The sequence below is a fragment of the Perognathus longimembris genome, chromosome 6 (assembly GCF_023159225.1).
Source record: "Perognathus longimembris pacificus isolate PPM17 chromosome 6, ASM2315922v1, whole genome shotgun sequence".
NCBI lineage: Eukaryota > Metazoa > Chordata > Mammalia > Rodentia > Heteromyidae > Perognathus > Perognathus longimembris.
Window position 1 is genome coordinate 56,969,539 of NC_063166.1, and position 17,551 is coordinate 56,987,089.

Below are 17,551 nucleotides of genomic sequence, written 5' to 3' on the forward strand. Positions count from 1 at the left end.
AAATAAAGTGAAAGGATACAATGCAGATTATTATACATAGAGAAAGGACATTGTATGTATTGGGTGTATAATAAAAGGGTTAGGGAAAGATATTTGAAATGTTAGTCTTGGTCTGACATCTTAAAGACAGCCAAACCAAGACCACCACACTTCCTCCTTGGCACCTGGTTGACACTCTCCTCGCTCATGCATGCCAGACAGGAACCTAGTTTTCCTCACTGTTAGGAGAGAGAACTGCCCGAAAGTTAGCACTTACACATCAACTAACGATGTAAGGTTTACAAACGTTTATTTTACACTACAGCTCGTCAGCCATCCACTTGTTCAGATAGCAGGCCCGCCCAGCAAGCTAATTATCCTGGGAAGGGTTGGGGGGAGGGAGGGAAGAGATAGGTTAATGACACCTTCGTAGCTAAAAATAAATTAATAAAAATTCCAGACTGGAAAACCTCCAAACCAAAACAAGAAAAAGAACCGCAAGCATCTCCCCGCCCTCGCCCCTCCGAAAGAAGAGTCAAGGCAAGCACCTGTGAGGGTCGAGCTGAACCGTTATGGAACCCAAGGGCTGAATCACAGCAGCGCGCAGGCTCCTGTTTCCGGCCACGTGATACATATCCTGGCCAATCGGAGCGTGTTTCGTCACTCCCGCTTCCTCACCCTGGCAACGGGCGGGTGACTACTTCCGGTGCCGTGAGGGCTCGGGGCTGACGCGGGTGAGTGTCCTTCTTCCTCTCACTGCCGGCACGGCTGCCATTGCCGCCGCCACGCCGCGGTCTCTGCGCCCCTCAGGCTGGCTGGGACTTCATCTCCCGAGTCAGGAGGGGGCGGCGCGCAGGCGACCCCTGTCGAGGATGCCCCTGGTCCTCAGACTCGGTTGCTCGTGGGGCCCTTGCCCACCCCTTTTCCCCATCTAGCCTGGTCTCCGGGGTGGCGGCCTCAGGCTGCGGGGTTGTCGCAGGGCTGCCACCCACTTTGCAGTCGCGGGGACGGGGAGATGTCTTGGGTGGGCGGTCCCATAGATTCGTAGAGATCTGAGAGGACACGCCCCAGTCGGTCCTGAGTGTCTTGGTGGGGGTGGGGAGGATGGTGTCAAGACACCCCAGTGTGTCAGCCCTGGAGGCCTGGTGACATTCTCTCTGGACTTTATTATCATTAACTGATGAGGAAAAGGAAAGGACAGGAGATGTGGGAGCTGGGAAGTGTGTGTGTGTGTGTGTGTGTGTGTGTGTGTACGGAAGAGGTGTGGGGAAAAGCTGAAGCTGGGGATTAGGGGCTAGGTGTGGGAAAAAGCTGCGAGGTGCTCTGTAGAAGGCGGGAGTTCCACTTGACTTGCCTTCTGCTTGGGAGAAGGAAGAAAGTATATTGGTGGGCCATGTGACTCAGATCTTTGCATAATAAGCTGAGGGATTTTTACTTATACACCTGATGCTCCTCGCATCATAAGAAAGAAAGCAGAGGTTCTTTGAGAATATCTGGGAAATACAGAAATATTGAAAAAGAGAGCCACGACGTGGATCTTTTGATCCATCTGTTGCAGTAGCATAAGGGGCAGCTGCTGTACAAATCTCTTCTTGTAAGATGGAAAGGCTGTCTATCTTCCTTCAGCTCGTGAAACACCACATAAAACCAGAGTGAGAAGAAAACACCCTACTTGTAGAACACATGCCTTTCTTAAGTGTTAAAAAAGTGTTTGTGCACACACACACACACACACACACACACACAAAATCCTTGAAAAGATTGGCCGTCAAGAATTAAAACCTACCTTAATAGCTTTAAGGTTCCTGGGGCAAACAGTGGTTTATTCTGAGCCTCCTATCCTTGATGATCCGGTTAATTGTTAATGAATATTCACTTTGGACTTACACATGGCCAATTTAGATAGCTTTTTCAGTAGCTTGTACCTAGTAAAGCAAATTCAAATACAAATGTTATGAGGATAAAAATCACTTTCCTCATTTTTTTTTTTTAGAAGTATCCAAGATACTGTTAACTTGTGTCATTCATTCATGAATAGAGTATCTCTGGAAAGAGAATGTATACACTTTAAGGTTTTTGTTATTACAAAATGGTTACATTCATTTATGGTGCCAATATGGAGCTAGATACTTTGAATATTCTTTGTTTCACATTGGATATTTGTTTCATATATTCCTTTTTTATATATTGTGTATTCATGTCTCTTGGTGTTGTATTTGTTTTGATTGGAGCTATGTTTTATGAGACTTGTTTTGGCAGTCTTTTGTAGCTGGTTGCTTTATGATAGCTTGGATTTAGGGAGAAAAATTCAGATGCTGTTGCAACAGGCTAGGAGGAATTTGGGTTAAACAAGCATGAAGAAAAAAGATGTTAAATACTTAAGGGAAGTCCTATAGGATTTGAAAATTTGGATGCATCCTAAAATTATTGTAGAGTGAGTGAATTAGGAAGGTGTAACACTTAAAAATCCAGGGAATAATATGGAAATAATTAGATTTTGGGAGTACAAGGGTGAACTTCTTTTGGGTAGACTAAGAGTGAGGAAGATCAAGTTCTCCAAGGGGGAAAATAGTATCTAGAGCCCAAGCCTGAAGGTAAAGAGTTGGGAAATATCTGATTTGCTGACTGGATGATTTTGAAGGTTGCCCATTTGATTGAATTTCTGAAGGAGACATTTGAGAGTAGGGTCAGAGGTGTCATGAAAAACTAGAGTAGTAAATGAACATGCTTGCCAAGAAAAGCAGGTTATCCTAGGAATTAAAGGTTACAAGTGAAAGATTAAGAAAGGCCACTGGGTTTAGTACCTTGGAAAATATATCACTTGTGGGAAGCAAGAATTTTTTTTCTTGAGCATCATTATTAAGATACAGTTTAGAGGCTGGGAGTGTGGTCTAGAGGTAGAGTGAATGCATGAAGCCTTGGGTTCAATTCCTCAGTACCACATAAACAGAAAAAGCCTGAAGTTGCACTATGGATCAAGTGGTAGAGTACAAGCTTTGAGCAAAAAGAAGCCAGGGACAGTGCTTAGACCCTGAGTTCATGCTCCAGGACTGGCACAAAAAAAGAAAAAAAAAGGTATATTTTATCAGACAGTTCAGTGATATTTACTGTATTCACAGAGTTGGGCAACTATCATCACCCTGATCCGTTTTAGAGTATTGGTCTTATGGATGTTGTATTGTACTTTGATGATATGCATAATATTATATCTTTAGGTTCCTGACAAATATCTTTTCGGGAATCACTATCACAAAAGGAAACTTTGGGACTGTTATCAGTCACTTGCCATTTTTTCTCAATCCCTAATCAGTCACTCATTTATTTTCTTGTCTCTTTAAATTCACCTCTTCTGGATGTTTCCTATAAATGGGATTGTGCAGTAGGTGGCCTTTTCTTTTTTGCCAGTTCTGGGGCTTGAACTCAGGGCCTGAGCACTGTCCCTGGCTTCCTTTTGCTCAAGGCTAGCACTCTACCACTTGAGCCACAATGCCACTTCTGATTTTCTAGTGGTTAATTGGAGATAAGAGTATGACAGTTTCCTGCCTGGGCTGGGTTTGAACCACGATCCTCAGATCTTAGCCTTCCTAGTAATTAGGTTTATAGGCCTGAGCCACTGGTACCTGGTACAGGAAATGTTTTGAATTCATTCAGAAATGGGTGCTAGTGGCATCTGTAATAACTACTTGGGAGAGTGAGGTTGGAAGGATTACAGTTGGCCAGACAGGCAGAAAAGGTCATAAAACCCCTTCTAAACAGAGTTGGGTGTGACAACAAGTTCCTGTTACCCTAGCTACAGCAGATTGCTTAAAATAGGTAGATTACAGCCCAGGCACATAATTAGGGGGAAATGTGAGGTAGTATCTAAAAAATAATGGGCCAAAGGGACTAGAGACATGGCTCAAGTAGTAAAACATCTGCTTACTATAGCATGAGGCTCTGAAGCCAATCCCTAGTACAATCAATATTAATAATAATAGTAATAATAATAATAGCAAAACATGGATGGAGGCATGGCTCAGACATAGAGTGCCTGCCTTGGCAGCCTAAGGCTATTAGTTAAACCCAAATATTGCTGAAACAAGCAAAGGAAATAAAGCAATACCTATTTCAACACCAATTTCATCAATTTTGTTTAATCAAGAACTCATTAAAGATCTACTTGTCAATAAATAAAAAGTGCCAAGAAATGATGAAAGGATTATAAACAGCAAATGCAGAAACCACAGGTGAGCTGGGCACCGAGGGCTAACACCTGTAATCCTAGCTACTCTGGAGTCTGAGATCTGAAGATCAAGGTTCAAAGCCAGCCCAAGCAGACAAATCAGAGACTAATCTTCAATTAACCAGCAAAAAGCTAGAAATATAGGCATGGTTCAAGTGGTAAGGCACCAGCCTTGAGTGAAAAACTCAAGCAAGAATGCAAACCCCAGTGCTAGCACACACAAAAAATTAAAAATTAAAAATTAAAAATAAAACACAGGTTACAGAAAAAATAGCTTAAACTGATAAAAGATGCTAAACACAACACAAAAGAGAAGTTTAAAATAAAACTACACTCAAATATTTTTTTGTTTTGTTTGTTTTGTGGGCCTGAACACTGTTGCTGAGCTTCTGTGTGCAAGGCAAACACTCTTACTTGAGTCATAGTTTCACTTCCAGTGTTTTTTAGTAGTTCATTGGAGATAAGAGTTTCACAGACTTTCCTGCCCAGGATGGCTTCAAATTTCAGTCTTTACATCTTAGTGTCCTACGTAATTAGGATTACAGATGTGAGCTCCCAGCTCAACTATTATTTTTTTTCATTTCTCTATTGTTAAGGTGATGTACAGAGGGGTTACAGTTTCATATCTAATCAACTATTATTTTTAATTTACAGAAAGAAAGACCAAAATGGAACGAGGGAACAGTGATACAAGAGCAGTCATAAACTTGCAATGGCAGCATAAATTGGCAAACTAAAAAAAATGGCAATTTGGCAAAATCAATCAAAATCAATATAGGATCAACGATATGCCTTAGTGGAAGCAGTTAAAAATAAAAATAGTTAGCCAAGAGTGGTAGTATATGCCTATAATCCCAGCACTCAAGAAGCTGTGGCAGGAGGGTGGCAAGTTCAAGGATAGCTAGAGGCATAGACTGAATTTCAGCGTGTTACATAGTGAAACACTATGAAACACTCAAAAAATAAAAAACTAAAATGAAATAAGTCAGTGGAAACAATGAGGATGCTTCTTGGTATACAAATATGGAAGTCTCAAAAATACCTAGTAAAACACTTTTAAAAGGCATGGAAAGAATTTAAAGTAAATGAGGGTGGTTTTGAAAGGCAAGATACAGAAATATATACAGTACAATGTAGGAAAGGTGAGGAATATGTATGCAAAGAGTACAAATCTGGATGGATATACTAATAAGTAATACAATAGTAGCTACCAAAGAAATACCAGCACACTTGCCAATAGGCAAGGAAAGGATGGAAATTTCCTATTTCATTCTTTTGTACCATTTAAATATATAAAAAATACAGATATTTCCTTATAGAAACACTAGATAATGATCAAAAACTAAGATCCAAAATGGGACAAGCCTATAAAAAAAAAACTAGTAAAAAATTACAAGTAAGGGCTAGGTGTGGTGGCACATCCCTATGATCTTAGCACTTGGAAGGCAGAGGCAGGAGAATCATAATCTTCAAAACAAAAACAAAAAGTAAGAAAGGAAATGTTATACTTTGAATTTGAATTCATTTCTGACTCACATTTTGGTGGTTTTGCCTATGGGAAGAATATAGAAAAACAGCCAGAGACCTTGAATTAGATCTTTTTTGTTGTTGTTACTGCACCTTAAATTTATGAAAACACATGAGTTTGAAAAAATAACCCCACAATATTTGATATCCAAATAGAGAAGAAAAAGTATCATGATTGTAGATAAGGATGGTTGTGACATTTTTATAATATTTATATTTATAAAGAATTTTACAAATTCTTTGAAATTGATGTTGTATACTTATATCAATATATTAACTCGCAAGAAAATGTCTCACACTTCAGTTAAGTTTGGAGGTAACACTCAAAATGTTTCCAGTGAAAGGAGATACAAAAGTATTTCATAGGTTTTTTTGTTTTGTTTTGCCACTCCTGTGGCTTGGACTCAGGGCCTCAGCACTGTCCCTGGCTTCTTTTTGTTCAAGACTAGCACTCTGCCACTTGAGCCACAGCGCTACTTCTGGCCATTTTCTATATATGTGGTGCTGAGGAATTGAACCCAGGGCTTCATGTATACGAGGCGAGCACTTTACCACTAGGCCATACTCCCAGCATGTGCAAGGCCTTGGCTTTGATCCCTAGTACTACCAAAACAATTGTTTTTAAGTACAATATTTCATAGACCATTATTTCTGAATCAAATAGACATTTCTCAATTTTTTACTACTACTGATACCAAAATTCATTATGATTATTCGCAACATTGACAGGTTGTCAGTCTTATACAACAGTACTTAAAAAGCTAAACAGGGTTTGGGAGGTATAGTTTATTTTAGAGTACTTGGCCTGGTAGTGCAAAAGCCACGAAAGAGAGAAAAGGGAAGGTAAAGAAGGAGAAAAATGGAAAGGAGGGGAAGGAAAGAGTTTTATATTGAAAAAGAAAGATGACCTCCCTGCCCTCCCTCTCTTTTCCTTCTTCCCTCTCATCTCTTCTTCCTTCCCTCCTTTTTGCCCTCCCTCCCTCCCTTCCTTCCTTTGCTGCTTTCTATTCTTTCTTTGCCCTTGTTTACCTCCTTCCTTTTTTTCCCCCTTTCTTTTTCTTTCTTCTCTGTCTTGACAGTATTACCTATATAGTTCCAACAAACCTTGTAGTTCTGGTCCTCCTCTCTGTCTCCAGAGTGCTGAGATTGCAAATATATGCTACCATGTGTGGCCCCTCCTACTTTTCAGTTTAAAACATGGTGCACATTTTTACTTAGCCTTTGGAATCTGACCACTGTACTGTCTTTGTTTTATTTTTTGTATTAAAAAAAAGATTAACTTTCTCCTGAACTGAAATATGCTCTGTTCTCATTGCTTTTGAGCCAGCCAGGACTGTTGAAAGTTGTGAGGTGGTAACACAAGTGAGAAGAATGAGAAGCTTTGTGACATGTCACTTAAAATGGTTTTAAATTAAATTTTTGGGTCTTATCATTCATACTTGGGCTGGGAATATGGCCTAGTGGTAAAGTGCTTGCCTTGTATACATGAACCCCTGGGTTTGATTCCTCAGCACCACAAATATAGAAAAAGCTGGAAGTGGCTCTGTGGCTCAAGTGGTAGAGTGCTAGCCTTGAGCAAAAAGAAGCCAGGGACAGTGCTCAGGCCCTGAGTTGAAGCCCCAAGACTGGCAAAAAACAAAACAAAATCATTTATATTTGGGGAATTTCAGAAACAATGCTTTTCAGGAAAGCAGACAATTATTTTCAGAAGTGTTATTTAAAATTCTTAGGTTAGTCATATGCATTTGTTAGCACCTGTATTTTATAAGGATTATCTTAAGAATTTCACATACAGGGGCTGGGGATATGGCCTAGTGGCGAGAGAGCATGCCTTGTATACTTGAGGCCTTGGGTTCGATTCCCCAGCACCACATATACAGAAAACGGCCAGAAGTGGCGCTGCGGCTCAAGTGGCAGAGAGCTAGCCTTGAGCAAAAAGGAAGCCAGGGACAGTGCTCAGGCCCTGAGTCCAAGGCCCAGGACTGGCCAAAAAAAAAAGAATTTCACATACAGATGTATCTTAACATTGTTTTTCTTCATTATTTGAGTAATCAAAAATTAAGTTTTATATCAAAGCTTGCTGATGTTCTTAGAATTAATTATTATTCTAAAACATCCCAGAGTTTATTAGCAGTGGTTTGAAGGAAGAGAAAAAAGATATTTAATTTATATTGAGGATTGAGTGGATAAAACTATACAGTATCTTAGGACTTAGTATTAGAACTTTTCTTTTTACAAAAATTTATTTGTTTACAGGTCTTTAATGGATGCATATTTAAATTTTAACCTTTCATATTTTATGTATCCATTTAAATAACTAAAATAGATTTAAAATATCTTCACATGATTTTTTTTTTCTTGCCAGTCCTGGGGCTTGAACTCAGGGCCTGAGCACTGTCCTTGGCTTCTTTTTGCTCAAGGATAGCACTCTACCACTTGAGCCACAGCACCACCTCTGGCTTTTTCTATATAAGTGGTGCTGAGGAATTGAACCCAGGGCTTCATGTATGTGTGGCAAGCACTTTACCACTAGGCCATATTCCCAGCCCCTCATATGAATTTTTGTAAGCAATTTTCATGCCAGTGATAAGAAACCATACTACTTTTGTCTGTTTTTCTCTAGGCTAATTCCTTCCCTGAAATTGCTGTTTGGGTAGAAGTATGCCCTTTGCCTAATAGAAGATGATCATCTTGGAGAATGACCATGGAGAAGGGGATGAATTCAGGAGAAGGACTGCCTTCCAGATCATCTCAGCCTTCAGGTGTTAAAATAACAGCAAAAGAGTTGGAAACAAAGCAGTCCTATAAAGAGAAACGCGGAGGCTTTGTGCTAGTGCATGCAGGTAAGACCTTCATGATTGTTTTGGAAGCCAAAAACAATGGTAATTTTTCTTTTTCTTGCTTTGAAGTACGATGAGAATTGCATTTCATATCAGACAGGATAGGCATGAAACTAAAGAAGTTGTTTCCTATTAAGCTCATGAGGAACCCTCCTACCTCTCTAGTTGGAAGATCTTATAATAATGTAATAATTCTTCTTGTGTCGTCTTCTCTTCCTTGCTCTGTTATTTGTTTTGACTCCATTTAATGAATGCACTTAGATTATTGGTGTTAAAACCAAAGTTTTTTTTTTTCTGGTGCTGGGTTTTAAACTTACTTCCTGGGAAGTGCTATCCCCGAGCGTCTTTGTGCTTAAGGCTAACACTCTACCACTTTGAGCTACAGCATCACTTACGGCTTTTTTTAGTAGTTTATTAGAGATAAGAGTCTCAAGAATCTCATTGACTTTCTTACCTGGGCTTGCTTTGAACTGTGATCCTTAGATCTCAGCCTCCTGAGTAGCTACGATTATAGGTGTGAGACACCAGTGCCTTGCTCTCAACAGTATTATTGGTAGAGGCTTTCATTTTCTATCTTCCTAGAAACCTATTGTTAATCTTTTCCATTTCATAACATTTTCTCTTGAGTTTAATTATTTTCAATTAATTTCAAAGTAATTTTAAAACTCTGGTTTATGTTGTTTAGAATAATGCTTTTGAAAGGTTTCATTGGCCTCATCTTAGAGTATGGTCATATTAGAGTCATCTTACATAATTTACAGCTAATTCAGCTTTGTAAGGATTTAAAATTTTTTCTCTTATCTCTGGAGATTCAATAATTCTATGAAATGAGCTGATATTAAGCAAGCTGTCAATAAAATGTAATAGATTTGTTAACTTGATAATTTGCACTGCAGACATACAAAAATGATGGGACCCAAAGAAGGGTAGATAGTTGAAACTTTAGTAACTGTTTTGAAGTACAGAAGGGTTAGAGGGTTGAGGCTCCTGGGGGGAGAGATGGGGACAGATTATTAGAGAGAGAAAAAGAATAAATACATTTTGAACAAATGTTGAGTGGAGAAAAATCCATCAAATAATAGTCATCAGAAGGCTGATGACTAGTCATCATGGTAGGTAGGTTTTGATATGATCTCTCCTAGATCTAGATGAGATAAATAAGGGATCTTCAGAGGAATCTTGCTTATTTCAGTTATACAAATACTATCTACAGATACACCTTTTCCTCCCTATTTCTGTTTGCAGTCCCTCTAAATTTTCATCTGGGAATATGCTTTAAAAAGTATGTTTTGGAGTGAGACATTTTACTCTGTCATGTGTCCTTAGTAATGTAAATAGAGACCTTAAAATCAGAGACATTGACTTAAATGATTAGTTCAGCCACATTGCTGATGCCAACTAAAAACCAGGCTGAGAAACCCTTAAGTAACTCCTTAAGCAACTGCCTAACAATCTTGACATTATACCTGCCTATAATCTCTGTTTTAGAGAACCTCAAAGAAGTACACAGTAACATTTGACCTCTGGGACCTCCATCTTTGAAGGGTCTAGAATTTGAGAGAAATGTAACTGTACCTAATTCTTAGCAGGTTCTTTATTCTTCGGCCATTTTCAGTTTCCTACATTCTGAGCATTCTGAGTCTAAACTATGATTATCTATTATGTATGTATCTATCCATCTATCTGTCATTGACTGCATTAGTTTTAACCACTGTAGACAATGTCTTTGTTAGTTTATTAATAGCTAATGCTTGATTTTTATTTTTCTAATGGAGGGTCCTAGTTCCTAGAAAACTATGAATCTAGACCTAGTAAATACTTGAACTATGAACATTCATAGTTCTCTTGAGGAACAAGGTTATTGTTTAGAGCTGTGTGATGGTGGCGCCCATCTATAATCATAGCTACTCAGAAGGCTGAGATCTGAGTATACTATTTGAAGCCAGCTCAGGCAGACAAATCTTACCTCCAATTAACCAGCAAAAAGCTGGAACTGGAGGCATCACTCAAGTGGTAGAGGGTCGGCTATGGGCCAAAAAGCTGAGTGAGAGCTCAAAGCCCTGAGTTCCAGTACCAGTTCACACATGTGCACAAATGTACACACATACATACACACACACACACACACACACAGATGACTGTTTAGGCAAATTAAGGATTCTAGTTTAATACTTGGTTTTTATTTTTTTTACTACAGGTGCAGGTTATCATTCTGAATCAAAAGCCAAGGAATATAAGCATGTATGCAAGCGAGCTTGTCAGAAGGTATGAAAGCATGTGTATGATTTAAATGAATTATTTGAAGTTCAAAAATGTAAGGTTTCAGCAATAGGGCAATCTTGGTTGTAATATAAAGTAATTTTGTGGAGTCTTATTCTTCTTTCTTTTATGTTTTTAATTCTCTAAACTATGCTTAGCTCTTTCTTTTCCTTCCCCACATTGAAGTCTATGTTTTTGGAATTGTGGGCACATAATCATATCTTTTTAAATCTTTGCAAAGGCATTGGGTTCTGTAGAAGAATAGGAAAAATGGTTTGAAGTCAGCCAATGTCTTGCCATGAAAAGAATAAAAAAGTAATAAGAAAAGCTAAAATGGGTACTTTTCTTAGGCTATCTATTACTTTATCTTTCTGCTTTTCATCATCTAGTTTGTATCATAACCATACTCATTGTCATTCTTAAATTAGCTTTGCCCTTGTACTCAGCTGTACTTTTTTCCCTTTGGCTTTTGAGGTTTTACTAAATTGTTAAATGCTTAATGTGGAAGCAGGAATGGACTTAGAAGACTTTGCTATTATTTTGATCCCTAAACCTTGTAGGCAAACCTTCCATTACTTTTTATGTGCTTATATTGTTAATTGGATACTGCCTGTCAAATAAATAGGAGTCTCCTTAGCTCTTTTCATTTAGATTTTTATATACCATTCAAAAGGAAAATTATACTTTATTCAAGATCCAAGTTTTTCCTTATGATTGGAATACCACAAATAAATAAGAACATTTTGTTATAAGGATTGTATTATTATTTTTCCTATAATAATAAAGCTAAGCATTCTCTAAGTAGTTTTATATTTTTCTTACTTTCAGTTTCCCTTCTGTTTCTTTCTTTTTATAATTTACTCCCAAAGAAAGTAAGGTAAATTTTATAGGCCTTTGCTTTCTATCATTTATTTAACCAAATAATAGGAAATATTATTTAAATATGAAATTGATTATAGTATAAAAAATATTTTGATCAAATGTTTTCTTCTGCTTGAGGATTGCCTCTGTCACAGAGAGACTGAACTTTTAAAATGTGGGTGAGGAGAGTAGAAACAGTGTGAGGGGAAGATATTAGCTTGTCTGAGATTCAGCTATCTATGTAAAATATAAATTGTGAAGATATTTTAGCCAAGTGGAATTCATAAAATTTCTGTGTCTGCTTTGAATTGCCCTGTGATGAGTGGAGGTTGTTTACTTAAATTCCTTGTACATTATATTTTATGGCTAGATTTTATTCATTGTTTCAATTTGGATTATATTAAGTGAGATATCATGAAGTAACTGGAGTATAAACAGTATTTGTTTTAATCTTGACTAGTACAAGACTTTAAATGGAATTGCTGGGCGCCGGTGGCTCACATTCCTAGCTACTCAGGAGCCTGAGATCTGAGGATTGAGGTTCAAAGCCAGCCCAGGCAAGAAAGTCTGTGAGACTCTTACCTCCAGTAAACCAGCAGAAAACCAGAAGTGGCGCTATGACTCAAAGTGGAAGATCACTAATCTGGAGCTGAAGACCTCAGGGACAGTGCCCAGGCCCAGAGTTCAAGCCCCACAACCGGCCATAAAAAGAGTACAGAATGGAATTGCTGATCATTTTTTTAAACTCCAAACATCTATGTTCTTTAAGCATTTGGGGAATATATGGCTATGTTGGAAAATTATGTTGGTTTTTTTTTGTTGTTTTGTTTTGTTTTTGCTGGTCTTAGGGCTTGAACTCAGGGCCTGGTTGCTGTCTCTGAGCTTCAGTTTTTTTCTCTAGGATAGTATTCTACCACTTGAGTCACAGCACTACTTCCAGCTTTTAAGTAGTTTGTCTCATGGACTTTCTTGCCCAGGCTGGCTTTGAACTCTGCTCCTCAAATCTCAACCTCTCCAATAGCTAAGATTATAGGCATGAGCCACCAGCACCCAGCAAAAGTTATGATTTTCCAATGAATAATTTGTCTCATTGGTTTCACAGGCAATTGAAAAGCTTCAGGCTGGTGCTCTTGCGACAGATGCAGTAACTGCAGCTCTGGTGGAACTTGAGGTATTTCCTTTTTCTGTTTATGTTTTATTTAAACTATTTCTGAGTTTATCCTTACTTGTAAATGGCATTAAACTGTTAAGTTAATCAATCATAAGTTACATAACCAGTGTTTCCCAACAATATTAACAATATTATAAAGAAGATGGTAATACTGTTTTAGGCTGTTTTTATTGGGGACTTTTCTGAGTAATATAAATGTTGTTTGGTTCTTTTTCCTTCTCTTTTTTTTTGTGTCAGATTCATGAATATAAAAGTTAAAGCTGACTGGATATTTAAAATTCCTTAGCATATTCATTAGGGACCTTCTTGAAGTTGACTCCCTAAGAGTGACATGTTTTGTTGTTTAAAAAGCAAGAAAAAGCAGAATTCCAACTTTCTGGATATATCAGAGTGGAAGGACAGATTTAACCCCTAGCATAACAGTTGAGGTACAGTGTGATGGTTTTGTTCCCAGTTTACAGCAGACATTGAGGAATTGAGTGGAGAGGGTATCAGATTTTCTATGTATTTCTTAGTATTTCAGAGTGAGATTTTCTTTAAAAACTTTTTAATTTTGTTATTATAAAAGTGATGTTCTCTTGGTTTGGAACTTTGAGGAGTTTATTTTGGAGCTGAGGCCTTCTGAAGACTCAAACTTGAAGAAGATGATAGATTTGGGATAGTTGAAAGGATTATTGTGTACACATGCTTTTCCTGGAGAAGAAAACTACATGGGAAGTAACATAAGATAGGGCAAGACAGTGTTGAGTTTTGAGAGAAAAGATGAGAATTAAAGTAAGTACTTTCAAGTTGACTGTATTGTTGGCCTTTGGGCTTTCTTGTCAAGGCATTTCATCAGCTCACTGGAAAATTGAGTAGGTGTTGACTAAAAAAGTACTAGCTATACTTTCTGTTGCTTAATTGTGGATTTGTGCTTTTGATCATTTCTTTATATATGTTAATGTTCCTTAGTAGTACTTGTAACTTCATGTGACTGCAGTTAAGACAAGTGAATATTTATGGGGGCATCAGTTCTATTAAAGTTCGGTCACTGAGGGTCTAACATGGGGCATTGTGGTGCTCTCCTACTATAACTATAATCATTTTATACTAGCCCTACTAGTTATTAGCCATATGTCCCTGGATATATCAGCCTGACCTTGACTTAGTACTTCCTTATGAGGGTAATAACAATTCCTATTTCATGGAATTATCAAGATTAATAGACTATTTGGTATATAATTAATATATGCCAATCACTTAAAGTACCTTGTGGCATAAAGTAAGCATCCCATATCTGTTAGCCATTTTTACTGTTATAGGGTGATTTGGAAATGATAGGTATATTTATGTTCAGTATTAATGACAAAGTTTATAAAGACAAAGATTCATTGTAAGTTGTGATAAAAGGAGAAAAGTGACACAGCAAAGAAGGTTGATGTACATCTTGCCAAATCTTAACCTTTATACAAAACATACAAGGAGGTCTTCATCTTGCTTGATTGAAATGTTAGTTGGAAGTTCTCTCCTTTTTGCAAAGGTGATATCCTGAGATTACCTCTATTTGGGATCACTATGGGTTTGGGGAAAGAAGGGTAGTTAGTAGCTGGAAAATGTGCTTGAATGGTGAGTATGAATGCAATTGAAGAAAGTTTAAAAAAAGTTTTATAATAATTTAAATTTTCTTAATCATATTTATATGGTGTGTCAGATTCTACTTTCTTCCTCCTTTTAAGGGGATTGTTTATTTATACTTAAAAATTCATTTTTGGGGCTGGGGATATAGCCTAGTGGTAAGAGTGCCTGCCTCGTATACACCAGGCCCTAGGTTCGATTCCCCAGCACCACATATACAGAAAACGGCCAGAAGCAGCGCTGTGGCTCAAGTGGCGGAGTGCTAGCCTTGAGCGGGAAGAAGCCAGGGACAGTGCTCAGGCCCTGAGTCCAAGGCCCAGGACTGGCCAAAAAAAAAAAAAAAAGAAAGAAAAAAAATTCATTTTTGAATAATGAGCTACTCATGAGTAAGTAAAATTTGTAGTTTTGGATGATAACCTGTGTTTTTTGAGACTGTAGATATGAATTAAATGTGTAATATTATTCTTGATCTGAATAAGTCATTTGGATAATGGTAGCATAAGATACTTAAATTTGGGTAAGAATTTAGTAAATTCTTTTCTTTTTTTGAGATAGAAGTCTCACTATATTGCTTAGGCCAGTCCTTGGTCTTAACGGACTGAATATGTTCATTTATTCAGTAAACTTTGTCTTAGTTATTGTGTAGATATTGACAGTCATCTTACCTTCCCTTTTAACTTTAGGATATTTATTTATTTAATGCTAATACTGGAGTTTAAACTCAAGGGCTCAAGTGCCATCTCTTAGGTTTTTTTGCTAGAGCTCTGCCACTTGAGCCACAACTTCACTTCTGGCTTTTTTTTTTTTTTTTTTTTTTTTTTTTTTTGGTATTATTTGGAGATAAAGAGTCTTACAAACTTGCCTGCCCAGGCAGGCTTTAAGCCATAATCCTTATATCTCAGCTTCTTGAGTAGGTAAAATTACAGACATGAGTTACCAGTGCTTGGCTTTGTTTTTTGAGATGAGATCTGTCTGTGTAGCTCTGGGTGTCATGGTCCTCCTGCCTTGCCTCCTGAGTGCTAAGATTATAGGCATAAACCATCAAAGTATTTCAGGGTATCTTTTAAATTGGTTTATTTGCTTTGTATTATTATTACTATTATTGTTACCATTATTATTATTTGGAGAATGGGTAGTCCCTGCTCTTGCTAGGCTCTTCCTTGAACTCACACTCCCTTTTTCTGTGTTTAGAGATGGGGTCTTGTGGTGTAGCCCAGATGACCTGAAGCTTACTTGTGTAGCCCAGACTGGCCTAGATTTGCTATCTTCTATCTTCCTGCCTTAGCCACTTGAGTGCTAGGATTATAGGTAGGGATATATACTCTTTGATTTAAAAAGTGATGTCATTTAAACCTGCCTTTTATAATATTACTTTTGGAGATACTGAATTGGATTGACATTTCTGAAATGAAATGATCCTGTCTAGAAATGTCTAGAAAATCTGGCCTTGTATTTTTTTAATATGGTAATTTATACTTTCCAAGAGGGTGAAACATACACCTGATATCAACTTGAAGAAGTAGAAGAGTAAGAGGCAGAGTTAAATCAAAGGAAATTTGCCATATAAATAATGCTGACCACCTATATATATCAGTTTTGGGCTTTTCTTAGAAATAAAAAATTGTGTTTTCTAGGCTGCCACAAAGACAAGTGTAACATCCTAAGACTACCACTTTTGGACACCAGAGGGGGTATTTTCTTCCTTTAAATAAAGCAGGGAGAGATTCCTGCTTAGTCCCCTCTCCAGATGAGAGTTTCTAATACTTTTTTCACTTTCAAACAAACTTTTCCTTATTCAAAACATACAAATAAATAAATAGAAAGAAAGAAAGACAGACAGAAAGAAGGAGAGGAAGTAGGGGCAGTGATTATGTGCCTATCATTTTGACCAGCTTTTTACTTCAAGGGTTTTTCTTTTTTGCCAGTCCTGGGGCTTGAACTCAGAGCCTGGGCACTGTCTGTGAGCTTCTTTTTGCTCAAGGCTAGTACTATACCATAGTGCTAGCCATACTAGGCACAGTGCCACTTCTGGCCTTTTCTGTTTATGTGGTACTGAGGAATCAAACCCAGGGCTTCATGCATGGTAGGCAGGCACTCTACTAGTAAGCCACATTCCCAGCCCAGGGGGTCACTTCTATATGGGAGGTGTTCTGTTGTGTGAAAATAGAAATATAAGTCCAAAGGCAATTTAGGTTGTCTTGAGAATTTTTGGAAAGAAGTGGAAAGGTCATATTTGGTGATTGTTGTTAAACTAATTTGTCCATGGCCTTATGTAGCTTTTTTAGATTATCTTTAGAATGATTGAGGAAGTGAATTTGATTCATTTGGTAGTACAACTGTGATTTCACTTAAAAAGAGAAGATTAATATTGTGAAATAATTTAGTCTTTATAACTGGGATAGTATATTTTGGAGTTACTTGTTTTCTTGACTGCTTGAAGTATTGGTTCACTTAGGGACAGTGGATTAAAAATGCCAGACCATTATTTAGTATATTTCACATGGTATAGCTTCCAGTGTGAATTTTTTCTTTGAAGAAATTACTTATAGGTGTGAGTTATGATGTTAGCATACTTAAGAATATCCTTAAAGTAGAAAGTGTGTTTCATGAATTCAAATTGAAACTAACAACTCCTAAAATACGTAAGCTCTCTGAATATTAATGTTTTTCTAAAAAGTAATAAGAGCTGGCTTAAGAAGGTCAAATAAGGAATAATAGATGAAATATGAATGACAAACTGATGAATCTTGCAGAGATTTTAAAGATCTTATAACCATTGAGAAATGTTGTCCAGTTCATTTTGAAATTAGTTCTGACAGGTAGTATTCTGTGGATTAAGAATAGTGATTAGAACTTGCTTCTTAATTTTATATAGCGAGAGATAGTGAGGGGCAAATTGCACAGACTCCTTTGTGAAGAATGTTCTGTTGGTCTAGGGATGTTGATCAGTGGTAGATTATATGCTTAGCATGCATGAGGTCCTGAGTTTGAGCCTTAGCACCACAAACAATCACCACCCCCCAACACCAAAGCAAAGCAAAACAAAACAAACTAATTAAAAGTATTTTGTTGAACATA

The 17,551-nt window shown here is 37.6% G+C and overlaps 1 protein-coding gene across 5 annotated transcripts in view; it reads left to right on the forward strand.

The window, feature by feature from the left end:
• The first annotated feature begins 679 nt into the window (after positions 1 to 679).
• Positions 680 to 17,551, forward strand: part of Tasp1 (taspase 1) — a 208,123-nt gene continuing 191,251 nt past the window's right edge. For 4 of the 5 annotated variants that reach the window (XM_048348782.1, XM_048348785.1, XM_048348784.1 and 1 more), the window contains exons 1-4: positions 680 to 713; positions 8,352 to 8,571; positions 10,766 to 10,833; positions 12,791 to 12,859. In XM_048348782.1, coding sequence (XP_048204739.1) covers positions 8,427 to 8,571; positions 10,766 to 10,833; positions 12,791 to 12,859 — 282 coding nt within the window. In that variant the 5' untranslated portion in view covers positions 680 to 713; positions 8,352 to 8,426. Of the gene's footprint in view, positions 714 to 8,351; positions 8,572 to 10,765; positions 10,834 to 12,790; positions 12,860 to 17,551 lie in introns of those variants that run through there. The other variant, XM_048348786.1, reaches the window with a different exon arrangement.